Source organism: Podarcis cretensis (genome assembly GCF_951804945.1).
Source record: "Podarcis cretensis genome assembly, chromosome: 14".
Lineage (NCBI taxonomy): Eukaryota > Metazoa > Chordata > Lepidosauria > Squamata > Lacertidae > Podarcis > Podarcis cretensis.
In genome coordinates this window covers 2,513,255-2,541,200 of record NC_137183.1, presented here as the reverse complement: position 1 = coordinate 2,541,200, position 27,946 = coordinate 2,513,255, and the positions used below count along the sequence as shown (strand labels likewise).

At 43.0% G+C, this 27,946-nt stretch overlaps 1 protein-coding gene across 2 annotated transcripts; it reads left to right on the top strand.

Annotated features, from left to right (window-relative positions):
• The first annotated feature begins 51 nt into the window (after window positions 1–51).
• On the top strand, window positions 52–26,625 carry TARS3 (threonyl-tRNA synthetase 3). 2 transcript variants are annotated; one of them, XM_079953610.1, is made up of 19 exons: window positions 52–366; window positions 1,486–1,575; window positions 2,738–2,928; window positions 3,374–3,497; window positions 4,684–4,805; window positions 5,993–6,110; window positions 7,814–7,878; window positions 9,269–9,347; window positions 11,776–11,922; window positions 14,790–14,888; window positions 15,813–15,979; window positions 18,591–18,753; window positions 19,537–19,674; window positions 20,335–20,412; window positions 20,519–20,619; window positions 21,510–21,614; window positions 22,375–22,447; window positions 23,754–23,868; window positions 25,037–26,625. In XM_079953610.1, the coding sequence occupies exons 1-19, from the start codon at window positions 67–69 to the stop codon at window positions 25,183–25,185; spliced, it is 2,424 nt and encodes an 807-aa protein (XP_079809736.1). In that variant the 5' UTR covers window positions 52–66; the 3' UTR covers window positions 25,186–26,625. The 2 variants fall into 2 exon arrangements, with proteins under 2 accessions (XP_079809736.1, XP_079809737.1); XM_079953611.1 differs by lacking the exon at window positions 52–366 and adding an exon at window positions 1,284–1,302.
• Window positions 26,626–27,946: the final 1,321 nt, after the last annotated feature.

Sequence of the window (27,946 nt, the reverse complement as noted above, 5' to 3'; positions counted from 1 at the left end):
TCCCTGCCAGGCCGGAGCGCGGAGCGGGCGAGGGCCAGGGCGAGGGCGAGGGCGAGGGCGAGGGCGATGGCGGCGCCCGCCTGGGCCGAGGGCGCCGCGTCCCGCCTGGCGCGGCAGGAGCAGGAGGTCCGCTGCTTGGCGGCCGAGATCGCGCGCCTGAAGGAGCCGGAGCGCTGGCCCGAGGGCGGCCTGGCCGGGCCTTCGCTGCCGGAGGCGAGCCCGGGGCTGCAGGCGCTGCGCGCCGAGAACGAGAAGCTCCGCTACCGCCTGGGGCACCTGCGGCGGAGCCTGGGAGCAGAGCTGGCCCGCGCCGGGACCAGGCCTCCGCCGGAGCCCCGGCCAGAGCCGCCTCGGGCGGGCGCGCAGGTGGGTCGGGGAGGAGAAGGCGGCCTGGCGGGGGGCGGACAGGGGCGAGAGCGGAGCCCCCTTCGGGTCAAGCGCGCCCTGGCTCCGCCGGGCCGGGGCTCCCTTCGGAGGGCCTGCCGGGAAGGGGGCCCCGGCGAGGCCGGCGTCTGGGCGGGGGCATCGGGGAGAGGAGGGCGGCGTCGCGGCGCTTCCCTTCTGCTGCTTCAGCTGGGCCGGGACGCGCGCACTTGCTTCCACGGGAAGGGCGTGCAAAGCTGCAATCCCATACCAACAGTGACAGTATTATTGCTACAAAAGTGGGGTGCCACCCCCCACCCCCACCCCCACCCCTGCCGAGCCGCGGCAAGATTCCTGGGCGCTCCCGGGGGGTCTGCAGTCCTTTGGAGAATTGAGACAGGGCGGAGACTGTCATGGCTTTCAGAAGGATGGTTTGCGTGGAGGGAGTCCCGATCTTACAGCATGGTCCTCTCAAGAGGCGCTTGACCCCCACAGCAGGGCAGCCCTGGAGACCAAGGCATCCCCCAGCCTGCCCAAGATGGATCCCACTCTTTATTCCTCCTTCTCCTTCTTCCCAGAACACTTTGCTCAAAACCTCTCTTTTCCTGTCATCTCCAACACACCTTGGCAACTTCTGTCTCCCTGGGCCATCTTGTCCTGTTAACAGATTTTCTCTTTGCTAGGCCAGCCCAGGGATTCCTTGTCTGGCAGTGTTCTGCAGCTTGTACTTTCATCCACATCCCAATTAATCAAAATTCTACCATTTATTAATTTCTAGGGTTTAGCCCCCCCCCCCAAACCTATAACATTATATACATATCCACCCCTTCATCTTCCCCAGCTGCAATAACATGTCTCTTCCATATTGATCTCTACAGGCACAGAAGGCCCTGTCACGGTTAATGACTGATCTGAAGGACAGTATGTCTAGAATACATGGTACTTTAGTAATGTAATTGGCATTACAGTTCAGAGATTTGAGCTTTGGAAATTAATTTCCTTGACTCCCTCTTTGTGTTTTTAATTACTAATCCTGACCACTTTTTTTGCTTTGACTTTAATTCTGGCATTTGGATTGGCAAAATTTTTTATATAATGTAGTTCTACCTTTTCTTTACTTAGGATCCTCCCAATGCAAACCGTGCTGTTCACCAGAGTAAACATAAAAGGGAGAAGAAGGAAAGTCAAGCTGCTGATGGATGTAGAAGTGAGGTATGTGAACTTTTTAGGGTGTCCAGGTAGCCACTCTTGGTATTGTCTTTGTCTCTGTAGTGCCTGACTAGATGAGACAGTGGGGATCCTTGACCTTAACTTTCCTCTTTTTAGCTCATGAGGCTCTTAATCTCAGGTTGTGTGTTCAAGCACCAAGTTGGGCAAAAGGATTCTGACACTGCAGAGGGTTGGATGCAATGGTCCTTGTGGTTCTTTCCAGTTCTACAATTTTAGGATTCAAGAATAACTGCTGGGTGGGTAGAAGTCATCAGGAAAACAGTGCTGGGAGGAAAGGATCAAACCCTCTTCCCCAGTCTTGGATCTTTTGCTTGGAGTGGTTTCCGTGCACAGCCTGAGGTGGTTGGAACCCAGGCACAGGTATACATACCACTACAATACAAAATGTGATTTCAAGAGGTGGACTATGATTATCTGCAGATTCCCAGTTTTCAGTAAGTAGTCTTGAAGATGAGCAGCAATAAATGGCATTTGCTCTATTCTGTGGAACTTAACCCTAAAACATATGAGCTTTACGAATGTCCAGTGCTGTTCAATATAAGGACCAGCTAGCTAAAAAGAAGGCATGAGTTATCACTTAGCTAGGATGAGAGTTATAGGAGATTCTATATCATGGTCCGGAGGAGCTACACATATAGGAGGATGGGAGCTGCATGTACGGCTGGAACTCACATTTGTATTTTTGCCTTTGCCATTTCCATTTGACAGGGAACAATATAAGCCACTTTTAGACTAAATAATGACTTTCCTTTTCAACTACAGCAGTTTGAAAATGTCATTTGGAAATGTCAAATGAAGTCCAAGCTGTTCACGATTCTGTGTTTACAGCTACTATTGATACAGTCTAGAAAAGGTGTGAAAGTGATTGGTGGTGGGAATTTGCAGTGAATGGGAGCTTCCATGCAACTGTGCAGCTCCCATTGGAACTACCCTGTATAGGGAAGTTATTAATGATTGATGTTTTAGTTTGTTTTTATAGTTTGCTGGAAGCCGCCCAGAGTAACTGGTGCAACCCAGTCAGATGGGTGACATATAGATATTATTATTAATAATAATATTAATATTAATATTTCACATGCGTTCTCCATGCCCTATTTGTGTTGAAGGCCTGCACTGACATTCTGCCCTGCACACTTTTTAACAGCTACAGCAGGAACCAAGCTTCATCAAAGAAAGGCTGAAGTTATATGAAGCACTGAAGAAAGAGCACGATGCTCTCCTTGATTCCAGAGCATCCAGCCAAAGCAGACCTATCAAAATCACTCTTGTTGATGGGAGGAAGATGGAGGGAGAATCCTGGAAAACAACTCCACATCAGCTAGCTCTACGAATTAGGTAATTTTCCTTGCAGTCAGGGTTTTTGTCATCCTCAGATGGCGCAGTGGGTCAGTGTGCCTGGCTGTTAACCAGAAGGATAGTGTTTTGAGCCCACCCAGGGGTGGTGGTGGGCAGGATTCCTGTGTTGCAGGGGGTTGGATTAATGATTTTATGTATGCATGTACACACAGAAAAAAGCACGTAGAGAGAAATATATAATAGCTGTGATTAGAGAGGGGGAAATGCTAAAAATACTTTGTGTGCAAGTTAAAGCTTAAACTATCTTTTTTGCACATCTATTTTATGTACAATTAAGCGTTAACATCTGTACCTTTCTCTCTGACCTACCATCAAGCTCATCTCTCAGCAACTATAGAATTAAAAGTTTGATGGCCTCAAAAGGAGGACATCTCTGGCAGCTTTTTTAGAGGTAACATTTTTAGCATGCCTTTGCTCTCTTTAGCCGTGGACTTGCTGATAATGCCATCATAGCCAAAGTGAATGGGGAACTGTGGGATTTAGATCGGCCGATGGAAAGAGACTCTTCCTTGGAGCTGCTCACCTTTGATAGTGAAGAAGCTCAAGCTGTACGTAAACTTTTTTTTCCATCTCTCTCTTTGTAAAATAATTTGAAAACAAAAGTCCTGATCCAGCAAAGGAAATCCTTGTACAGGCAGGGCTTTTTTTCAGCCGAAACGAGGTGGGTGCCATTGCAGGCCAGCACCCCCCCCCCCCGGCTTTCCCACTGGCTGCCTGGCAATGGCACCAACTTCAGTAAAATATTGGGGGAGGCTGCCCCTCACTGGTATGTCCCCAGGAGGGTGGGCAGTGAGAAGGAAGCCAGAGTCAATCGAGGACAGCCCAGGATGAGAGCCTGTGGCCCATCAGAGGCTGCACCACCTCCCTCCCTCGCCTGGTGCTTTTGAGACCCAGGCAGCCGAGCTTCAGAGGCGATGCTGCCCAGACTGGGGCTGGCACTGAGATGCTGAGCTGGGGCTTGCCAGGGGACAACAGCAGGCACAGTCCACATACTGCCCGCTCCTCTCCTCACCCAGATGCCAGCAGCCAGTGGCAGCCAGGTCCCCTCTGTGGAATTTAGTATGGTGATGGCACATAGCAGCAGTGTGGAAATAGAGAAGGGATGATGGAAGTAAAAGGTTATATATTGTAGACTAGGATGGGAGCCAGCCTTATCTAACCATGTACAGGTGATCATGTATGGCATGGATCAGGTAGACCAGGACCAACTAATAGAGCTCTGAGTGATGTGCAGCTGATTGGAGTTTTTGATCCCTAATACTTTAGCAAGTAAAATTGAAAGTAACCAAAAAATAATAATCTGCTGTGATAATTTTCTATCTCAACCTTGTTGTTCTTTACCTACAACACTTGAATGCTAAGAGATTGCTTTTGATCAGGTATTTTTGCTAGCTAATTCTGTGTTTGAACCCCTGATCTGAAGCAACTCAGATATACAAATCTACATGTTATCCCAGTAGTTGGCTCAAGGTGGCAAGTAGGTGATTGGCTCTACTCTGTGAGTGAACATTTTTCATCTGGCTCTGGTTGATGGACCTTAGGGTTCGAGGTGGGGGAACAGATTGTGAAATCTGCCCATCTCTGATACATGGGGCATGGTACAGGCAAAGGTTTCATATTGGAAAACGTAAATATTTGATTGTGTGTTGCTCAGCTCTAATCTATCTGTGAGGGGAATAGGGAACTTACTAATAATTAATTGCCTCATGATCTATTTTTTATCTTTGCATGCAGGTTTATTGGCATTCTAGTGCTCACGTTCTTGGAGAAGCAATGGAAAATTATTATGGTGGATGTTTGTGCTATGGACCTCCCATTGAGAATGGTTTTTATTATGACATGTACATTGAAAACAGGTATTGTTTTGTCAACAAGTGTTGGCATTTTGGAGTTGGTATAGCACAAATGAAGTATAAACTTGGGTTTTAATGTAACCTCTTCCTTAAAACTACGTTAGAATATTTACTATCTTCACCATAGCATCAGTACTCAGTAGCAGTAATGTGTTCTGCAAAGGAGGTGTTTGTGCCTGCATTTCCTTTCACCAGTGGAAATGTAGAGGCAAAATATGACTATTCTTAATGAAAGAACCATTGGTTATAGAATTTCATACTCCAAAGCTGGCTGAACCCAATATTTTTATATAGCAAATCTTAGACAATATTAGCTTTACTTAGCAAAATCAAGTGGTACAGATGTGGAGAGTATCAGTTGAGGCTGGAGGTGGGATGTTGGAATAGTTGCATACTCTGTCCAACCATGTGGCACCATTTTTAAAAAGGAAAGTAAAGGGTCCAGCTTATACTCTTTGCTGACATGCTATTTTTTCCTGTGTGTTGGGAGCTATTTTTATTTTTATTTTCAGGGAAAATTGACGCATGCAAAATCTCCCCACCTGCAGGCTCAGATGATAGCCCAGGCAAAGCTTTGCCACTTGAATGTCTTGATTGCATACATTTTAAAATGTATTTTATTTATTAAAATCCTTATACCTTGCTTTTCCAACAATAGTATCCAAGGTGGTTTACAGTGATCAAAGGCACTCCAGAACAAAAATACAACATGCCACAGTAAGGTGTGCAGAGTAAAGCTAAGCGAGCTAAATGGTCATACAGATGTGGAAATAAACAATTTTTTTCCTGGTGTCTAAACATAAACCTTGCCACTGTCCCAAAAATCCAAGATGATTAAATCAATAATAAAAGTCTATATTGCTCATTAAAATGTTTGCCCTTTAAATGCATCATTATTTATATATTTAAATGTATAGAAACTAAGGCTGCCACCTTAACGCCAGTTATCTGGGAGGAAGCCCCATTGCATTCAGTAGTGCTTACTTCTGAGTAGACATGGTTAGGGCTGTGCTGCATGTTTATAATTTAAAGGAACTTTAGTCATAAATAAGACCATCTTCTTTAAACTGCCATACAATGGTGAAAAAAAGAACTGCATAGGATTTTCAGCTTGTAATGGAGGGTGATAAACTTTCATGCTGCTCTGCATGCTCTTTTACTTTAAGATCATTGGCCTTTCTTTTTTCTAGAGGTGTATCTAGTACAGAATTTCCAACCCTGGAGAATCTGTGTAAAAACATCATAAAAGAGAAGCAGCCTTTTGAAAGGCTAGAAGTTCGCAAAGAAATCCTGCTGGATATGTTTAAGGTAAGTCTCTGGGTTTTCTAATGTTCAAAATCATCCACTGCAAACGTTGCTCTGAACTTTGGAATCTGAAGACTAGTACTTGCTCATGCTGGCTGTTTCCACAGCATGTAAATGCAGATACTCCCTCAAAACCATTGACTTTCCACAGTCAGGGGTGCAAGGGAGACAGCAGGCAGGAAAGGGGAAAATATTTTCAATGCTGCTTTTCTCCTTTCTTAACAGATAGGGAACCTGGGGCTCTTCCAGCGTTGTTGGACTTCCAGCTTACATAACCCCCCCTCCTCCCAGCATAGTCAGTGGGCAGAGATGGTGGGAGTTTGAGCCCAACAACTTATGGAGGGCCACAGGTTCCCCATCCCACTCTAGGGATAATAGTGTTTTCTTCTCAGTTGTCTGTTTCCTCTTCCCTGCCCAACAGGCTGCAAACCATTTTTTATGCTCCTTGCTCTGCCTATCAGGTACATGCCCACAGTACTCTTCCCTAGCCCTGTCCTACAAAGTCTCTTTTTCCCCTGAAATGTTGCTTGGGGCAGGAAGAGAAAGTCACCGTGAGTGGCTGTGTGTAGCTTAAGCCTGTAGTTATTTCAGAGCAGAAGCTTCTGTTAGCAGTTCTTGGTTTGAGAAGCAGGAGACTGCTTTAGCCTGCAGTTACTTTGGCCCTGGCGACCTCACCATCTTCTTTAATTCATGATGAAATTGTGTCCTGAAAGAAGCCGTGCTTAATATAGCTAATATGCAGCCAAACCATCTCTTCCCTGTCTAGCTTCCCCTGCATGTTTCGTAACATACTCTCTGGCTGGTAGGAATGTCAATCTTCCCAGGCTATGTCTGAAGAAAGGAGTCCAGAAGCTCTTAGCAAGGCATCCAGAAATCTTCCAAGGGCTGCACAATAAGGCGGCTGCTGTGCCCATTTTAATTAAGACTGTAGGAGGGACCGTACTCTAGAGGCAGAAGGTCCTAGGCTCAATCTCTGGCATTTTCAATTACAAAAGGATATGGAGTAACTGTAGGTATATGTGAAACGGAAACTAGTAGCCATTCCTTATCTGCACAGTGCAATGTAAACAATCTAGAAGCAGGTGGCTTCAGGGTCAGAAGCATGAGGTTCTGCACAGTGTCTCTTTGGGCCTAGATACAGAGACTGAGATAAAGAGCTGAGTTTGTTCATTTCTCTCTCTCTCTCCTCTTCTCCCTGCTGGGAGGGGGAGAACCATCTCCAGATGCAGACCGTCCTAGCAGCATGCTAGTGACTGATTTATGGGCCAATGATGTACAGAACCATTAAGCTGTAAGTGGGCAATAAACCTTACTGCCTGAACCATGGGCATGAAGTGAGTTTATTGCATCAGTGATTGTCTCCGCAAAAGGCTTGACAACTTTCAGAGTGGAGCACGCAGAGGAACATGCAGGACACCTTGTGAGTTTGAAAAGATGCTCACAAAGATTAAACAGTAACACCCTGGAGCTGCTGCTTGTCAGAATAGGAAGTGAGGTAGGCCAGTGGTCTGCCAGAACAAGGCAGCCCAGACTGCAACTCCCATCATGCCTGACCAATGGCCACACTCAGTAGAGATGATAAGAGTTGTATGACATCTCCAGGGCACCAAGTTGCAGAAGGCTAGTATATGGCTTCATGCTTGTTCAAGAAAATTCAAATTCTCATTTTGTTTCCTCCCTTACCTTTTTGCTCCTCTTCTGCATAGTATAACCAGTTTAAATGCCGAATTTTGAATGACAAGGTTGACACACCAACAACTACAGTGTACAGGTAAAAGGATGCGCAGTTTTGACTCAAACTTTCAAATGTGCTATTTTTTTAAATTCTTAGGAAGAAGGCATTTGTAAGATGTATGTAATTTTAAATTTTGAGAGAAAATTGTATGCTCAAATTTAGAAAAAAATATATACTGTATATATAATGAGAACATAGTTGCTTTATTATTATTGCTTATAACATACATCATGGAGGAGGGAACAAGCTTGTTTTCTCCTGATCTGGAGGGTAGAACCGTACCCAAACCAGTGGCTTCAAGTTACATGAAAGGTGATTCCAACTAAACATCAGGGAAAACTTTCTGACAGTAAGAGCTGTTTGGCAGTTGAACAGTCTCCTTCAGGATGTTGTGGACTCCCCTTCCTTGGAGGTTTTTAAGCAGAATGGCCATCTGACATGGATGCTTTGACTCAGATTCCCACATCACAGGGGGTTGGACTAGATGACCCCAAAGGTCCCTTCCAACTCTACAATTCTGTAATAGTTCTTTGATCACACAATCAGTGTACATGGTGCATTATGGTAAGCAAAAGGCAGGTTGCTGCTGCACAGATCTGACAATCTAAACTCTACAAAAGGAGGTTCAAGTGAGGCAAGGATCAGTACAGTGGTACCTCGGGTTACGTATGCTTCAGGTTACAGACGCTTCAGGTTACAGACTCTGCTAACCCAGAAATATTACCTCAGGTTAAGAACTTTGCTTCAAGATGAGAACAGAAATCGTGCGGTGGCAGCGGGGAGGCCCCATTAACTAAAGTGGTGCTTCAGGTTAAGAACAGTTTCAGGTTAAGAACGGACCTCCGGAATGAATTAAATACTTAACCCAAGGTACCACTGTAAATGCAGTTTCGTGAAGTTCTTTTGTTTCAATTAAACATATAATCTGTAATATACAATATACACATACAGGTTCATACATCATGCTAAAGGGAAGCATAACAAAGATTCATTATGATCCCTATGTCAACAGTTTGTGCAATGCAATCAGAAATGGAAGCTATGGTTTGAGGTGGATTTTGTAGACAGTGGTTTTGAGCTGTATTTTGGAATGTCTGAATTGAAAAGCTGTAGTTATAAGCTGTTGCTCCACCTAAGAAACTGCTGCACCATGGAGAGGGGCACATCTGAGAACAAGCACTGCAAGGATGCAAAGCAAAAGCAAACAAGCAGCCACAAAGCCTGGTTCCCAGTTACATTTTTGGAAGCACAAACCATGGCTTGGTGTGATGCCTCAGGTTCATTTTAAGTGCAAGAAGTTCAGATTAACACAACTGCATGTGTGACAAAGTTCAGAGTGGATTACCTTTTGATTGGCTATAGACTTAAATGAACTGGGAATCTGATTTTTTCTAATTGCATCTTAACCTTTATAATCTTCTGATAGGTGTGGTCCGCTGATTGACTTATGCAGAGGCCCTCACGTGAGGCATACTGGGAAAATTAAGGCCTTAAAGATCTTTAAGGTAAGCAAGCCCTTTAAAGATTAGGATTTTCAAGAGTGAAACACCCTTATAGCAGGGAGTAAGCTCCCTTGTGTTGAAATGGGGTTGCTTCGTAGTAAACTTGGACTGTACATCAAATAATATGGAATGCAGTTTGTATGGTACTCTGTGACGGTCCACTCATCTTCCAAAGGCTGTTGTATTGCTTGGCTGTTTAAACACTTTTTTCTATTTCAGAACAAACAAATAATAATATTGCCTCTGCTTTGCAATCCCTATAACCACAGTGGTACCTCGGGTTAGAGACGCTTCAGGTTATAGACGCTTCAGGTTACAGAATCCGCTAACCCAGAAATAGTACCTTGGGTTAAGAACTTTGCTTCAGGGTGAGAACAGAAATTGTGCTCTGGTGGCGCAGCAGCAGCGGGAGGCCCCATTAGCTAAAGTGGTGCTTCAGGTTAAGAACAGGTTCAGGTTAAGAATCGACCTCCAGAACGAATTAAGTTCTTAACCCGAGGTACCACTGTATATTAAACATTGTTTTTTTGAGGTGGGGACTTTTCGTATTGATAGAATTGAATGTGGTGGTTGATGTGTAAACCACTGAATTTTTGTTATTTTCAAAATACTTTTGTTGATTTTTTTAAGGAAAATAGAAAGAAACAAGATACAGGGTCAAAGAGAAACGGGGGGGGGGGGGGGAGAGAAGCAAATAATAACCAGTACCTTCACAAACAGGAGGGGGGAAACTTGCAGTGTATATTTGTATAAACGGTTGGTCATAGCAGAGTTATGATATATATACATTTATCATTATGTTTGCTGGCTTGTTATGAAAAACAAATATAAGAACCTCACTTTCTGTTCTTGGAATCACAAGATCCATATCTTGACATATGCCAAAAGAACCATCTGGCCACGAGCTTCCTAATTTGTATATGAAATAAAATGATACCATTTGGCAAAAGAAAAGTTATTTGTAATTGGTCCTCTGGGTACTTTTAGTTTAATGAGAAATCTTTTTGAGGAGGACTGTCTGCCATACTTTTGTAAACCAGTATTCTAAAGTAGGCAAACCAAATGTCTTCCAAAATTTTGCGAAAGCTGCCTGTGTAGTGTTAATAAATGTAAGCTCTTTACTTTGTAAATCTGCTTCCTTCTCTGTGATTCAATAATATAAATAAGGCGATGGAGTTACTGTCTTTTGTAATTAAAGAAATGGTCACTGAAGAATTTACACCAAAATTCTGCAACCTTAGGGCAGTCCCGCCACATGTCTCTATAAAGGTAAAGGGACCCCTGACCATTAGGTCCAGTCATGACCGACTCTGGGGTTGCGGTGTTCATCTCGTTTTATTGGCTGAGGGAGCCGGCGTACCGCTTCCGAGTCATGTGGCCAGCATGACTAAGCCGCTTTCTGGTGAACCAGAACAGCGCACGGAAACGCCGTTTACCTTCCCACTGGAGCAGGACCTATTTATCTACTTGCACTTTGACGTGCTTTCAAACTGCTAGGTTGGCAGGAGCAGGGACCGAGCAACGGGAGCTCACCCTGTCGTGGGGATTCGAACCGCCAACCTTCTGATTGGCAAGTCCTAGGCTCTCTGGTTTAACCCACAGCGCCACCTGCGTCCCACATGTCTCTATAGGTGCCAGTAATTTAACACCCCTCCAGCACATGGGTGAGCTGCTGGCCACACAAGGTAAATGAAAGCTGCCTAGGCATAAAGTACCAGCCATGAACTGGCTTCAGTGAGATTTCTCTTGTTTGAGCAGACAGAAGATGGTTTAAGCCAAAATTCTTTCCACCACTCCTCTTCCACTGGAGTATCTCGAGTGAGTTCTCACCAGAGACTCTGATTCTGAGCAGACTGAAATGAAATATTTATTAACATTTCATGTAATAAAGAAATCAAACCTTTTAAATGATTATTTACTGAATTGAGTTCACATCAACTTGTGAGCCGAGAGAAAAGATCTAACCCTAAAAGCTTCAAGTGACAAATTTCTTTGTAAACCTTTAGCTAGTGTCTGCTGCAGAAGGTTTCTTCTAGGTATTATTGTAACCTTTGGGACATCTGTCACCTCAGTAGCTGGGAGCCACTAATTTATTTGGGCAGATGGGATCCCTGGTGACTTGGTCGCTCCTAGCGCTTCTTTGAGCTTCCCTGCAGAAAAGGTGGGTTTGGAGGGAGAGGGGGTGCATCTCACAGGTGCTTTCAGAGGAAGTTCCAAGCATATGGGGGCAGCAGGAGACCTAAAGGAATGAATATCACTGTCAGACTGCATTCAGTGGGGTTTAAGCAGAAGTAAATAATGCACAGGATTGCAGGCTTAGTTTCATAAAGAATTACTGGGCAATCTGAGATGGTTTATTTCTCACAAATGGCTCAGATTACATTTTTTTCTTGCAATGTACTTACATTTGTGGTAACTCTTTCAACAACAGAATTCCTCCACTTATTGGGAGGGAAAGGCTGACATGGAAACACTGCAGAGAATTTATGGAATATCTTTTCCGGAAAACAAAATGATGAAAGAGTGGGAGAAGGTCCAGGAGGAAGCCAAAAATCGTGATCACAGGAAAATTGGCAAAGTATGGTTTGTATGCATTCTCTTGGCTTTGAAACCTTTTTTATCTAAGACTAACAGATTTATTGCGGCAGAAGCCTTTGTGGACTAGTTTCTTTGTTAGGTGCAATACATATGCAACAAATGCAGCAATAAATGTTGGTTTTTAATGTGACATACAAGTCCTTTTATTGTTTTGGCTCCCTAGAACTGTTAAAAGTGTACACTGCAGAACAGTTGCTGTGTTTTCAGGAGCGGGGGTTGACTCAAGACTGAAACAATGGGCAGTCCAGCATTGTGCAGCTGTGTTCAAGTGTGAAGCAGCTTTCTGACATGAGGGTTAAAAGAGAAGCAAGGTGGAGGAACCTTTTTGGCTCTCTTATCCAGATCTGTCTTGAGGGCCAAATTTGACCCCATATGCAATATATATTGAAGTCTTGAAGTAGGGATTTGAAAGCACCTTCCAAGGTGCTGCTGAAAGGGAAAGTTTTTGACAGCAGAGAGTGGAAATCCACCTCCATGCCAGCTTGATTTCACTGTAGAAAAATAAGTCAGCTGAATGACATGTTTGCATTGCATGACTGCACAGAATAATGATTATTTGTCGTCGTCTTCTTTTTGTTAAATAATTTTTTATTCTTTTTCACAATTTAATTCCACATTAACATTAGTAAAAAAGAACATTTTTACCCCCCCCCATCCCCATGTACAGCAGTATCTTTTCAAAACCTTTTTTCTGAGATTCCAGGAATCTCTGGACTTCCCTCCACCCCCTCTTCTGGTTCTTTATATAAACAAAATTCTCTTACATTTCCATTTCCATTTATCCAATTTTCTAATAATTACCTGTAGTTAATCAAAACTTACTAACACTTCAAATCATTTACACTTCAAATCATTAACACAGATGTTATTTAAGCATCTAGAGTTTCATTTAAAACAACTTTCTGCATTCCACATCTGTGTTTAACTATTTTTTTTTCCTTCTAATTTTATCCCCATCTCTACTAATTGCAAGCGTTTAATCAAAGCCTGGTAATGTACCAATATCTACAATATTTTGCACATAAACAATAACTTTTTCCAAGACCATTTCCCATTCTTTTTCCTAAGTTTGGCGTACTTAAATTTCATCAGAAAACATCTCTCAATTGAGGCAAGTTCCAGCTCGCCTTTCCTCCAAACTTCTCTCAGTCTCAGAGGTTGTACTTTCACCAAGGCCTCCTCAAGGGTTTTCTGCCTAAACCACAAAACTTCCAAATCTACCCTGTTCTTTTGGACTTCATATCAGTCATCTTTTCCCAGTGTTCAGGCTTCCTTTCCAACTTTTGCCTAGGAATATCCCCTTCCTCAATTCTCCCTGTCCAAGACTCTATTGTTTCAATCGCTTCTGTCACCCTTTTAATGCTTTGATCCATTCAGGTTGTAAACTCCTCTGTTATTTTAGCCATAATTTCCCTCATCTCTTTCATGAAATCTTTTTCCAATTCAGATTGAGGTTTATCCCCCGGGTCCTGTACTTGGGCCCTTCTGTTCAGACTCAACTCTGTTTAATCACTGTCATATTTTTGTCTTTCTGTTGTTCTCAAAACATCCAGTTTTCACCACCACCTTAGCAGTTTCAAGGCCATTCAGTGTAAGTTCCCAATAAACAGTAAACAGTTTCTGTGCTTTCCCACTACCCCCCTTCTTTAGACCCGTTTATACACATATGCAATTTAACATTAAAACTAAATTTAAAGTTGATATTCATATATTGCAAATATCTACCTTAAAGAAGAGACTGAAACAATATATCCGTAAGAATTACCACTTAATTGTCCAGGAGAGAGAGTACTAAACTCAGAATCCAATTTTCTAAAATGTCTCAGGGTAGAATGTAGAGTTGCAGCACTTGAAGATCCTTATAAATAGGCATATCAACCTCCCTTGCCAGTTTCTTTTTTTCTCCTTAAAATTCCAATTTATATACAGGAAACCGAGTTCAGTGCTCTGTAAATCCCTCCAGCCAAGATATGTCTATCTTATATTCCCCCAACAGAGTACTTTAATTGTCTTAATCCAAATTTCCTCTGCTGAGTTCAGTTTTAATGGCAGCTGCAGTCCAAAATCCAGTTTCCTCTTTTATACTCCAGTATCGATAACAAGCCAAGAAGAGTGGATTTCAGTTGCCTTAACCTTTCCTCCCTGCAACTGAGGAAAAGCTTTGGAAGGGCTGCGTAAGGGCTCTCAGGTGTTGTCAGAGTCCTGGCACTCCCTTCCCTTTTCCATACACAAATACCAAGTCTTTAAAATCCCGTAGCAATGTCAAACAATAAAGAATGGGTTTCAGTTGCTTTGAATTCTCCCATCAGCAGGCCCACACCGTAAATATCAAATAAGATAAAGTTTTCCACTTGCAATTTTTTCCATGTACAGTTAATTACCCAGAAGATGAAGAACGGACTTCCTTTTTAATCCTTTGTCTGGCACCGAATTAAGCTTAATTAATTTCAATAGTGAATCTTCTTACATTTCCATCGGCTTGAATGTTGGTTATGGAAAATCTCTGCTGGTGGCCGAAGCGTTAAGGCTTTGCTCCCGCGGAGATGCATTGCTGCCAAGGCTGCACTCAGTCCCGCCTCTTTCCCCCACTCTCCCGAGCCTTTTGGCGCAGGGGCCTGGGAATTGCAGGAGAGCTCTTTGCAATCTGCTGGACCCCTCGACGTCTTGAGGACCCTCTCAAGACTTTTTTTGGGGGGGTACGCCTCGCCTTGGCATTTCCCCCTGACTCTCCATGGGGCTCAGATCTGTCAGAGCGATCAGATCTGTGCTCCGTTTGCCATCTTGCAGAGACCAGAAGCCTCATTTCTGTCTTCTTTTAACTTCTGATGTTTGATTGTGTGGATACAGGAACAAGAACTCTTCTTCTTCCATGAACTGAGTCCAGGAAGTTGTTTCTTTCTGCCCAGAGGTGCCTTTATTTATAATATACTCATGGATTTTATCAAAGTAAGTGACATTTACTAATTTGAAATTGTTATAAAATGTTTTTTTCCCTGCAGAGAAATGGACATTGGTTGCTACTTATTTATTTAATTATATGGTTGTTATGGCCTGGATCTTTATTTAACCCAAACAGTGTTGCCCACCTGGAAGAAGCAAATACCAGCTGGCTTGAGGCTTTCAGAAGTACAAAACAACCTATAGGAGAAAAGAAACCCTAAAGAGGGGGACTCCAAAGGACAGCCCAGTGAGGTCTGAGCAGGCTCAGAGGCTACAAGGCTGGCTGTTGGGGTGCGGAATGGAGTATTCTAGAAAGTGGCATGGCTGATGGGCTGGAGCCCAGAGCAGGAACTCTACAAACCGTGACATTTTGTAGGTGGTGCCACTGAAGAGCAAGTGCTGGGTAGGGATTAGAGTGGCCCAGCTTTAAATTCCCACTCTGCCATGAAGCTTAGTGTGTAATACTGGCTCAGTCACCATCTGTTCACCTAACCTACCTCACAGGGTTACTGTGAGGATGAAATTTGGAGTGTGTGTACACCACCCTCTCAACACTTTTTGAGGAAGGGTAGGATAAAAGAGTTATAAATTCTAAGCAGGTATGAGCTTTGAGTGTAGAAGTATCGACATGCTTATTAAATGGTCTGATCAGCAAGCCTATTCCTGTTTGCAAGTGTGGTATAAATTAAGGTGACAAGGATGTACCTCTTTGCCTGGCATTTGATGTGGTTTTTTAGTACCATTTTAGTTTTTCATTTAGTTTCTTAGTAGCGTTTTTAGTACTGTACTTTAAATTGTGACCTGACTTGGGACCTTAGGGTGAAGGCTGGGAATAAATCAAATCATTAATAATGCAAATACTTTAAAGAGCAAGAATTGGTTTGTGTGTGCTTGCCTACTGCTTATTAAGAGTTTGGTTTCCTTGTGCAGGAAGCGTATCACCGGCGTAACTTCACAGAGGTTGTGTCTCCTAATATCTACAACAGTAAACTCTGGGAGGCTTCTGGCCACTGGCAGCACTACAGCGACAACATGTTCTCTTTTGAGGCTGAGAAGGAAATGTTTGCCCTTAAGCCAATGAACTGCCCTGGACACTGGTTTGTGGTTCTTTTCATTATTACTCCCAATTATTTTGAACTATTGGAAATTTATTTTAGTTTGGATTAAATAAAAATAAGTCGTAATGGGGGGGGGGACATGTGCATTCAAGAGCAGGGGTGAGGCCCCTCCAAGTCTCTCTGGCCTTTGGGACTCTTCCTCAGGCCACAGCCCTTCCTCAGCCACATCCGCTACAGGCCCTGCTTCACACCCTGCTTGAGTGTTTTTTCCTGCCTGGATTGGGCCCTTGAACTCTAATAAACACTTTGGCTCCCCTGTAGGATAGGTGTGTGTGTGCACACATACGCAGGAACTACTGTGCAAATGTAACTTTTACATATTACTCTGGCCACACCCACCACTGTTATGTGGCCCCCAGAAGAGAATGTGACCCCTTGGGCTGAAAATACTCTCCACCTCTGTTCAAGAAGATCTCTTGCTGGGCCAAACTTCTATGAGGGTGTGCCTTCTCTCTCCTCTGGCTCCTGTGCCCTCTTGCTTTCTTCTGTCTCCTTGCTAGCTGTCCCCCTTTCTAATTCCCCCGCATTACACCCAGATCACCCTACACCCCCCCCCCTTTTCTGCTTGGCTGAGTGCACTTCAAGACAGGCTGTGGGTGAGGCTCCAGCTCTCCAGCATCTTGGTTTTTTAGAGGGCCATTTTCAACAAACCAGATGTGCTAGCGGAAGCCAGTGCCAGGCTTCCCACTAGCACAACAGGGCTCCCCCCCCCCCCCGCATACCTGTTACAGACTGGCTGGATGCAGAGGGATGGTGGGAGGTGCCAGCAGGGGAACCCCCAAGGGAAGAAGGTTCAGAGCCCGGAAAGGGGTGGTGGGACAATGATGGGTGGTCAGAGGGAGAAGACTGGGAGGAGGTGTTAGAAGCAAAAGAGGCTTCTAAGAGGCTTAGTGAGTGGGGGGGGGAGTTTGTGAGAAGAAGTCCAGAATCCGAGGCAGAAGCTGAAGCTGGAGAGGAGGGAGGCCAAGAGGCAGAGAGGAGTCAGGCTGGTGAAGAGGCACGGGTGTCTCCCTTCTGCTACGACCAGCTCCTCTTCCCCCTGGTCTCCAAGAACCAGGAGAGGCATGAAGAGGGTGGCAGAGAAGTTAGCTTCATGTAGGCACTTAGATTACTTGGGGGAAACCCTGGAAGAGGGGACAGACAGCTGTAGGGAGGCAGGGACCTTCAGTCTCAGCAATTGCTGCATGGGGGTAAGACCTGCCATGCTTGAATTGCTGTGCTCATTAGGCCTGACACTCCTAGGCAGATCCTGTTTTTCCTAATAAAGAGTTAACTCCAACTGGCTCAATGTGATTTACTGCTGGCTCCCTCTAGTCAGTACCCCTGCTTCTCCCCAGATTTGCTGTGGAGTAGCGTTCGAAACTTCCCTTGCTGTAGGCGTGTTTTGTGATGGAATTTCATTAATTCAAGCAGTTTCTGAGCTTTGGGTGCAGTATTGAACCTAAGATTTCAGATTAAAACCACCACTCCTGGAAGAAAAGGAGGACCTTTTTCTGCCTCCCCACTTCTAGCCACTCTCTGAAGACTGAAGAAGGGACCCTCATAAGAATATAAGGGGGGGTGGGCATGGGAAGTATGGCTTTGTTTTTTGCAGTCTTCAGATGAGGACTAGACTATGTAATAAATGAACATAAGTTTTTAGCTGCAGTTCATTCATTTTTAGCTTTGTATTCTTGTTATAAAAAAGCACACCTTGATACTCCATTGTGGGGCCCATAACTAGGTTTAAGGTGCCATTTAGCTCCTAGCTTTCATATCTCTGTATCTAGCACTGCTCTGGAGGGTTGGAAGAACCACCAAACCCCAGTGTACAGAGGGAGGAGAGGCAAACTTGTTTCATCTGGCTAGCAGATATGCTCATGCTGACAGAACAATCCTGTTGGAGTGACATTGAATTCCACCCAGATAATGCAAGTGGGGGCCAGAGCCATTCTTTGGGTAATGGACGGCAGCAGGCTGCCAGAAGGTCACCAACCCTTTACTCGGAAGTATCATCATATCAACATATTCACTTCTGTATTAAAACAGAAGTAGCGGCGGTGGACTTTTCTTCAGACTGGCCATGTTGTTACAGGGGTTGACCTTTCATTGGTGTGCCTTCCTCTCTCCCCCCCCCCCCCCCCCGTATTACTCTGCAATGGAGAAAACATACATGCCTGCAAGGTTTAATGACAGGTGGGCGCAGGATTTAGGTGGGGGAAATGGCACGGGAGAAGCATTTTTTTTTTAAATCCCACCAAACCTCTCCCTTCACCACTAGGTCAGTCAAATCTGGAGTCTTTTACTCTTGCTTTACACACAAAAAGTCTTCTAGTGGATTGTTTGGTTTAGCAACTGTAATAAAAAAATTAAAAAGGTCAGGAGAACTGATTGCATATCTCCATATCGTAGGTATTTTGACCCTATGGCATGAAACCCACTGGGTGACCCTGAGACAATCACCATCTCTTGGCTTGCCCTTCTCACAAGATTATTGTGAGGATAAAATGTGGGGAAACCCATCTGGACAAAGGGCAGGACACAAAGGAGGCATGTGAATAAATAGGTCAAGTAACCATGCTTGGATCTAATAACTATTTCATGTCTCTAGCTTGATGTTTGCCCATCGTCCCCGGTCCTGGAGGGAGATGCCTTTAAGACTTGCTGACTTTGGAGTTCTTCACCGAAATGAGCTTTCAGGGACCCTAAGCGGGTTGACTCGGGTCAGGCGCTTCCAACAGGACGACGCCCATATCTTTTGCACAATGGAGCAGGTAGTGCACTTATGTTGGGGTTGCCACAGTAGAGGAATGCCTTCACTGTTTTTTTAATGAGAAAAGAGTTCATGATAAACTAGTCCCTGTGTGGTCTGAGTGCTAAATAGAGAGCAGCTGTTGTGAAAGGGCTTCCTAACCAAACCAAACCTGTGCATGTTCTTGCTTGTTAGCATGAGAAGGGACTAAATCCACAGACTTTTATCAGCCACAGGCTGATAGGTAGACATTCAGACCATAGAACTACAATGAGCAGAGATGGCTCTGTGTGGTGTCATTTCCCCTCCTTTGCTGGAGAGGAAGGAGCACGTAGTACTCCCTGTTCCACCCCTTCTCTTCCTTTGACCGGTGATAGATGCAGCCATGCCTCGGCTCACTCTAGCTCTAAAGCTGGTTATGCACATACCCAAAGCTAGCTGGTTATACTGTAAATAAAAGTGCCTGCAGAGTTTTAACTGCTGCCTTTACTGTAAACCAGTGCATACAAAGTAAGTAAATAATATTTTTAAACTACTTTTACGAGTTGTAGCATAATACATTCTTAAGCAGGGTAAAAAGGAGGAGCCCTCCTTACTTCATAGCTGAACTTGCTCAAATCAAGGTTTTTCAGCCTAATTCCTATGCTTTTAATTTTGCTGCCAAGGATGGGATTTTAAAACTCTGTTCAGCCCACACATGTGGGCACCTGGAGGGATAGATTGCAATTACTACATCATCTCCTACCCATTAAATCCCATCCCACACACATCTCCACTGTAAATTTATTTGCATTTTAAATTTCAGATTGAAGAAGAGATGAAAGGCTGCTTGAACTTCTTGCAGTCTGTATATGCTGTCTTCGGTTTTACCTTCCAGCTACATCTTTCCACAAGGCCCGTCAACTTTCTAGGGGAAAAGGAGATCTGGGACCAGGCAGAGAGGGTAATTTAATTCTGCTAAAAAAGAGAACACAGCGACTTTGTGTGGCACCTTTATTATGCAGTTTCCATAAGACATCTCTCTCTCTCTCTCTCTCTCTCTCTCTCTGTGTGTGTGTGTGTGTGTGTGTTTTTACGTATTTATGAATATCTGATGGATACATGATCATGGTGACTCGGAAATGGTCGGAAAGGGGGGCAGAGACAGGGGTGAAGGACATAACCCCTGCACAAATTGGCCAATGCCCCCCCCCTCTCTCTCTGTGTGTGTGTGTGTGTGTGTGTGTGTGTGTGAATGACCGACTAATTTGTTTTGAACTGTTAAATTGCTTTAACCTGGCTTGGGACCTTATGGTAAAGGACAGGTAAGAAATAAGAAGTAGAAGCGGAAGCAGTCATAGCAACAGTTCTTATATTTCTGGCATTTAAACTAGCAAGGAAGAGCATGAGGACACATGGATCGGAGGATGGTTAGATGTTTTAAGCATTGGTGTGCCATGGGGGCTAAGCTGTAAGAAGTCTAACTTCAGGTGAGCCGCAATCAGTACTATCCGCTTCCCATCTGCAATAGGGGGATAATAATACTAATTTATTTTGGAGGATCGTTGTAAGGAATACAACAAGATAATGTAAATGAAGAACTGCTCTTCTGATTTATTCTTAGCAACTCCAGAACAGCCTGGATGACTTGGGGGAGCCCTGGAAGCTAAATCTGGGAGACGGAGCATTTTATGGTCCCAAGGTTAGTAAATATTCATGCTTTTGTACTCATGCTCTTACTGAAGCCTACAGGTGGAGGATAAATGGCAAAGCCCAAACTATAATTTTGCCATTGTTGTCCTTTGCAGATTGATATTAACATCAGAGATGCTATTGGTCGGTACCATCAGTGTGCTACTATCCAGCTTGACTTCCAGCTACCTATCAGATTTAATCTTACTTATGTGGGGTAAGTTTGCATAAGAGTCTTTTAGGACTTGAGCTGATCTGCTTAAATATGTAGAGCCTAAAACAAGGAAACAAGGGATCAGAGGAGGCTGTAAATGGACTTGGAGGTACTAGGTGACAAGCTGAAGAAATGCTTAAATGCCTGGAGCATTGGTGTGGCATAGTAACTGAGCACAGTAAGGGCTCATCCACACTTCCGTTTGCCCCACTGCTTTCCCCCAGAAAAACCCATGGTTTAACGCTGAATCATGTTTTCCAGAGGTTGCTCTTTGTTCTGATTTATCACCAAAGTGCGGGTTTTCTGGGGGAAAGTGATGGGGCTGAGGCACAACCTTTCAGGCCCATGGCTAGAAAGCACAGGACAAGGGCCCGTGTGGATGAGCTCAAAGTCTGATTTGAGGTGAGCCACATCAGCACTGACTACCACATGTGCTATAAGGAGATAAAATTGCTCTCTTATTTCAGAGGATTGTTGTAAGGATTGCAACAATCTGAAGTACATAAATAAAGGCCTGTGAATACCTTAAAGTAATATAATATGTACTAACAGTAAACTAAATGATCTGAGTGCCAATCCTTCTTTCGCCAAAACAGAACTAATCATGAACAAGGGAAGAGTTTTCAGCAGGCTCAAGAGAGCCTCAAGGTTTTCAGAATAGATTGGTGATGCAAAGTGTTGTATGATCTGTCAGTGGAATGCAACTTGTTGAAATGGCACTCTTCCCAACTCCTTCCTTGTGAGAAGTTGTAATTCAGTAATGTAATGTAATTAGAAGCCATGCCTTTTAATGTGCTAGAATTAACTCTGGTTAAAAGAGGGGTGAAACCAGATTCAAATCAAGATAAGCTTGTATTAAATTTTTCCACTTTTTAACTTCCATTCTTTCACAGAAAAGATGGAGATGACAAGAAGAGGCCAGTGATAATCCATAGAGCTATTTTGGGCTCGGTGGAGCGAATGATTGCCATTCTGGCAGAAAACTATGGTGGAAAATGGTGTGTAGCAGTAACTGGAAGCAGTTTTGAAAGTTGCAGAGAGTAGAAAGCACCCTGTGGTCTTGAACACAAAGTTTAATTTTCGCAGAAATACCGTTTTTAGAACAATTTCATCCTGTCACAATGCGGCCTTTGCTACTCTGGTGCCCTCCAGATGCTTTGTACTACAGCTCCCTCCCTTCCTGGAGTTGGTGGGAGTTGTAGTCTAACCCCCCCCCCAAGTGCCCGGCTGGGGAAGGCTTCCTTGCTGGATGATAGAGCAGAAGCTCCTGAGCAGCATTTCAGCTACTCCAAACATAAAACAGTAAGGCCCAATGTTCCTATGGTGTTAGCCAGCAGTAAAACATCCATCTGTGTGAGCATTCCCCCCCCCCCCCGTGAAATGCTTTTGTCACAGTGGATGTTTGCACGCCAGCAGCACACTCTGCCAGAACACTGGCTGCTGGCAAGCGAGTGCTGCATGAGCATGGGTTGGCATAGAGGGTAAGCATTTTTTATGCAAGATGGTTGGGGGCGTATAGACTACTTGCACAAGTAATTACTTACCTGTGATCTGCATTTTATATAAACTGAGTCTGAGAAACACACTACAAAGTTTGTAGTGCAAACATGAGCACACGACACAATATGAACTTAACGTTTCCATAATGCAAAGTACGTCTGCATGTATGTGTGTGACGTATAAGCAACTGTGATTAACGCTGTGTGGAAAAAAAGTTTATAATAGCTGCATATTCACTGAGGTTCTTATTTTGGCCAGGCCCTTTTGGCTTTCTCCTCGGCAGGTCATGGTAGTTCCTGTCGGTCACACCTGTGAAGAATATGCTCAACAGGTAAGAGCAGAAGTGTCAACTGCACAACAACTGAAGTGTTTTGGTTTTGTTCAGGTATAACATAGGAAGCTGCCTTGTATTTAATCAAACCATTAGTCCATCTAGCTCAGTATTCTCTACACTGGCTGGCAGCAGCTCTCCAGCCTTTCAGGCCTTCGTCTCTCCCAATCTTATCTGAAGATGCTGGAAATTGAATCTGGGACCTTCTGCTTGCAAGGCAGATCCTCTACTACTGAGATTCTCAGCATTTTGGCTAAGGTCAAGTGTAGTTATATATAGTTATAAAATCCTGAATTACCGTAATTTTCAGCTGAGTTGTACCCTTTTTAAAAGTTGGTTCAGATCTGCCAGAGTGTTCACTCTGCTAAACTTTAATGACATTTCGGAAGACTTGAATATGGCTTGGGAATCTTTGCTGCTAGTATTTTTATCCCTCCTACTGTTTCCAGCCTCTCTGCTGTGCAATTGTACTTTGTTTCCTACATGTATTTTGTTGTTGTTTTTGTTTTAAATAGAAATTTTTAAAGTATATTATGTAAAGGAGATAATTGTTCACTGTTGTGATGTTTAGAACTTCAGGAATAGAGGCTGCATGTATACAACCCTCAGCATGCTTCTGCCTTGAACTCTGTGGAATTTCCTTCTGCCAGAGCATGTGCTTTGCTTGCAGAAGGTCCCCGGTTAAATCAGCAGCATCACTGTGTAGCTCTGGGAAAGACCCTTGTCTGGAGAGCTGTTGTTACTCTGGGTAGACAGCACTGAGCTAGGTGGGTCAGTGGTCTGAGTCAGCATAAGCCTGTAAGTGATGTTACTTGGACCTAAGCGTGTTACCCAGCAGCTGTTTTTAAACTGTGTTGCAAGGAACTCTGGGATTCTTTGGGGGCTGATGACCCTTCTGCACTGAGATGTTTGGTCATAATGGCCAAGCTTCCCAGAAGGTCAGCTTCTTTGCCTTTAGAGTTTCCCTGCCAACGAACCACCACAGGGAGGCTGCTCAAATGTACTCTCACTAGACCTAGGCCAATGATGTGGCCCAACATAACGTGGTAGGTGCCCTCTTTGAATGGAGAGGGCCCATTTAGAACACAACCCCCAGAAATATACCTTGCAATGCAGGGGTTTTTGTGGCCGACACGCAGAGGTTTCTCAGTGTACAGATTGCCATGAAAAGGCTTCTCTAGCCTTGGAGCTTTGAAAAGTCTGCTTCTCAAGATATGTCAGAATATATCATTTGGCACAGAAATGTTACCAAATTGTAAAATGTAACACATTTTTACATTGTCTTTTTTTTTTTTTTTTTTTTTAGATTTGCAGTGACTTTTTTGCAGCTGGATTCATGGCTGATGTTGATCTAGATCAAAGCTGCACCTTAAACAAGAAGATAAGGAACGCACAACTGGCTCAGTATAATTTTATTTTTGGTATCTATGACTTTTCGTTCATCATTCTTGCCTCCCACCTTACTCAGAATGAAAAACCCAATATGGTTGACACAAGTAGAGAATGTTGTTCTTGTTGGGTAGAGGGAAAAGTTCTGTCCCTCATTTACTGCCAGTTTCAGGGTAGCTTGTCCCAGTTTTCATGTTTGGATAACATACTAAGTCTTAATAGGTTCAGGGGCTATTTAGCTCTTCTCTGACTTCATTGGGCTACTTAATAGTTTATTTGCAAGGTGCGCTTCTAAACATATAAGAGCAAAGCACATAGCCTAGGGAAAAACTGCACTAACAAATGCTTCTTGAATCTGAATGTTTTCTTGTGAATTTAGCTTTCCTTTTTTTGGTCAGAGATTTTAATTAAAGAGTTTGGATTTGATATCCCGCCTTTCACTCCCTTTAAGGAGTCTCAAAGCGGCTAACAGTCTCCTTTCCCTTCCTCCCCTACAACAAACACTCTGTGAGGTGAGTGGGGCTGAGAGACTTCCAAGAAGTGTGACTGGCCCAAGGTCACCCAGCAGCTGCATGTGGAGGAGCGGGAAAGCGAACCCGGTTCACCAGATTACGAGACTACCGCTCTTAATCACTACACCACACTGGCACAGAAACATGTAAATTTGTAGGAAAACAGTGGCTTTACTAATTTTTTCTCCAGAGTAAGTACTGGCCAGTAGAAACCACTATTGGCTGTAAGTTCTCTGAGTTTAGTAGCTTGATATAAGAACTTGCTAGGCATTTGTTGAGCTCCAGTGGTGATATAGAATGTTCGTAACAATTGAACCATTGAGCAGTGTAACAATCTGTCAGTGCACAAGGCCTTTGTTGATTGGCGAGAGTAGAAAAGGGAGACCATAGCATCATCACAATAGAAGGCAGTACACACTGTGTGTATAAATTATATATGTTTGAGAGAGAAGTACATGAATTGATAGTTCATGTGAGTAAATAAATTATAGCCACAGGATATATTCTGAAAAAGTACATCTGTGGATTTTCATGGGCCTCATAAATCTTAGTGTGAGCCACAGCATTGCTCAGAAATTACCCTACTGAATCCAGTAGGACATCTTATTGAGTAAGTGTGTAGCATTGTCGCAGTACAAGGCATTGTGGCTGTGTGGCAAGTAACATTGCTCTGCGTTGTTTCTTGCAGTGGTTGGAGAAAAGGAGAAAACTAATAATGCTGTGAATGTGCGAACAAGAGACAACAAGGTCCATGGAGAAGTTTCAGTCACATCTGCCATTGAAAAGCTAAAGGCATTGAAAGCATCACACACTTTACATGCAGAAGAGGAATTCTAGTTATTGCTAATGGAGAGTGTACTGAAAGGTGAAATATTGGCTCTGTCATAAATGTGTTCTCCTTGAATTTAGCTCCACTATGCTTGGTGGGCTTTACTTCCTGGCAAGTACATTTAGGACTGCAGCCCTCCATCAAGGCAGTAGTTTGATGCTATAGTACATCATGACATTCAGAAAACTAAACATGTAGGTGATGCAGGTTCTTTTGAAACAATTTCCAGATGGGTAGCAAAGACAACCAAGACTGTTACCTTAAAGACTTAGGGTTGTGTTCAGGGTTAGTCTTACAGGAAGGAAGAATCATGTGATGGGAGCAGGCAAAGACAACTTCAGAGCCTTCTCCACAGTTTACATTTTATATTATTTGTTTTAGTGCTTTAAAATTGTAAACTGACAAAAAGACAGTATATAAATGCTGTAAATACTCATAGTAGATGCAGTGAAAATAATGCACAAACTAACAGGCCAATTAATTTCAAGGGGTCTCCTCTGAATATAATTTAGTTGAATGCATCCCTAACAGATTTATTTATTTATTTATTTATTTATTTAGGCACAAGTTGAACCATACCTCAACACCTGTTACTCAGGTCAGCTTCTTGCATCTGCAGAAGTTGATGGTAGTCTATGAAAGTTTATAGCATAATAAATTTGTTAATCTTTAAGGTGACACAAAACTCCTTGAAGCTGTTGTATAAAGGTGTAAAAAGCTGTAAAAAGAAGAAGAAGCATTATTAGATACCACAGGCATCTTGCTTTAAAAAAACACTTCGAAATTACACAGCAAATCTCCCTTTCATAGAATGAAAGGCCTGGGGAGGTTCATACAGAAGTTCTGTTACTGCTACTGCTTTGTGAGGAGAGTAACATATCCTCAAAATGCAACTTTTTGTGAGCTAGTGTGCAAGTTATTTTGAGCCTGTCTGAGCAATCTTATTTGTGGCAACCTCACCTGTTCATATTAGATTCTCTCATGAATATGTTGAAGTTGCCTTTATGTTTAGAGGTCATGTTGCAAAATAATAGCATCTGGGTTGAAAGGAAAAGACTCCATGATGCATCAGTCAAGTGAAGAGTGACTCCCAAGTGTGGAACTCGAATAGTCTTTCACTGGTGTCAAGTTCTACATTGTGCCGAGAACTGGCTTATATGTAAGGTTATGCTACAGTTCTGTGTAGCACAAATGGGAGATCTCCATATTTACGTAGCATTGTCGCTTTGCAGGCACAATCCATCAGGAAGTCCTGCTGGAGCCTCATTGAAACGGAACAGGTTGTTTGGTCCATTTCATTGGGTGTGCACCTTCCTGATGGACTGAGCCTTATAACGTGTTCTTATTTTTTTAAAAGCAAACTGACAAATTAGAGTTGCTTCCCCCACTTTAGAGCAATGAATAAGCCCACATAGAAGCTTTTGAATAAAATTACATTATAATCAGCATGAGTTGCCTCTTTTTTCTATAAGTAACTTTCTTATTTGAAATAATGCATTCAAGTCAGAATTATCACTATTGTACCTTAAAGTATACATCATCATCATTATTATTATTATTATTATTATTATTAAAATGTGCAGTGTTCCTGCATAGAGAAAGCTACAATACTGATTTGATATGTCAGTGCCTTGCACAGGGGCAAAAGGAAAACCAGCACTTCATGATTCATATTTGAGAAAATGATAATCTTGATTGCTACATCTTTTAAAATATGGACGTGTTTGTTTGCTTGGCTTTTAAAATGGTGGCACTTTACAAAGACACAATTCCTCTAGACAAATTATTGAAGTGTTTCTTTATGTGCAGCCCCTGAACCAGTGTGGGCTGGTCTTTGATGCCTGGGGTGAAAAACCTAATTAACTGAAGTTTGTACTATTATGCATAGTACAAAAAAGCAGTTAGGGCCTTCTGCTCCCCTCAGTGCTTGAACTCCTCGAGGTTTTCTTTTCTTTTTTTTAAAGATATTTATTAAAAGTTTTAAAATTACAGAAAAAAGAAGAAAACAACAGAAATTTAACAAAACATACATTACAATACATAAAAGAAGGGGGGGAAGGGAAAAAACCAATACAACGATAACAATAAAAAACAGGAAAAAAACCACAACCAATATTCCATATCTTAATCTTCCAATTACTTGTTTCATCGACCTCCTCACACCTCCCTTTTTGTATTCTAGTTTAATTATTTGTTTCAGCAAATTCTTTCCATCTTTCTCAATTTTTATTGGGTAATTTATCTTAACAGTCTAACCTATTAATTAACTCAACAAATCCTTTCCATCTTTAACTATATTCTGTCATTCAGTTTGCCTTAATTTATTTTAACCTTATCTTACCATAAAATACCTTAAAGCTTAAAACTTAATACTTATTTATACATAACTCCTTATCTCATTTCTGCTAAAGCCAAATAGTTTCATTGCAACATTTTTCCTAATACTCATTAATTTTACACTAATTCCCAAATAAATCTTTAAAAATTTTCTTCCAGTCTTCATCCAGCGTCTCTTTTTCCTGGTCTCGGGTTATGTCAGTCCTTACTGTCCATTCCTTCTAGTCCATCAACCCGGTAATTTTATGTCCGAGGCTCTTAAGTCTCTTCCATGTCCCTTCTGCAGATCTTCTTGTTTATACCTGCACTTGACCTTATCTTTTGTTGATCTTTTTCTTAATTTCTTTCCTTTCTCATTGAGGAGTAGGTCTCGGGGAAACTCCAACCCAAAAACAACCCCATCTCCCCTCAGCAAATCAGCCCATTCCCCAC

Excerpts from the sequence above, each read along its gene's own strand:
- TARS3 (XM_079953610.1), top strand. The coding sequence starts at position 67 with ATGGCGGCGCCCGCCTGGGCCGAGGGCGCCGCGTCCCGCCTGGCGCGG. Across the intron at positions 14,889-15,812 it reads TACTCATGGATTTTATCAAA|GAAGCGTATCACCGGCGTAA; the intron begins GTAAGTGACATT and ends TTCCTTGTGCAG. Across the intron at positions 19,675-20,334 it reads TCTGGGACCAGGCAGAGAGG|CAACTCCAGAACAGCCTGGA; the intron begins GTAATTTAATTC and ends ATTTATTCTTAG.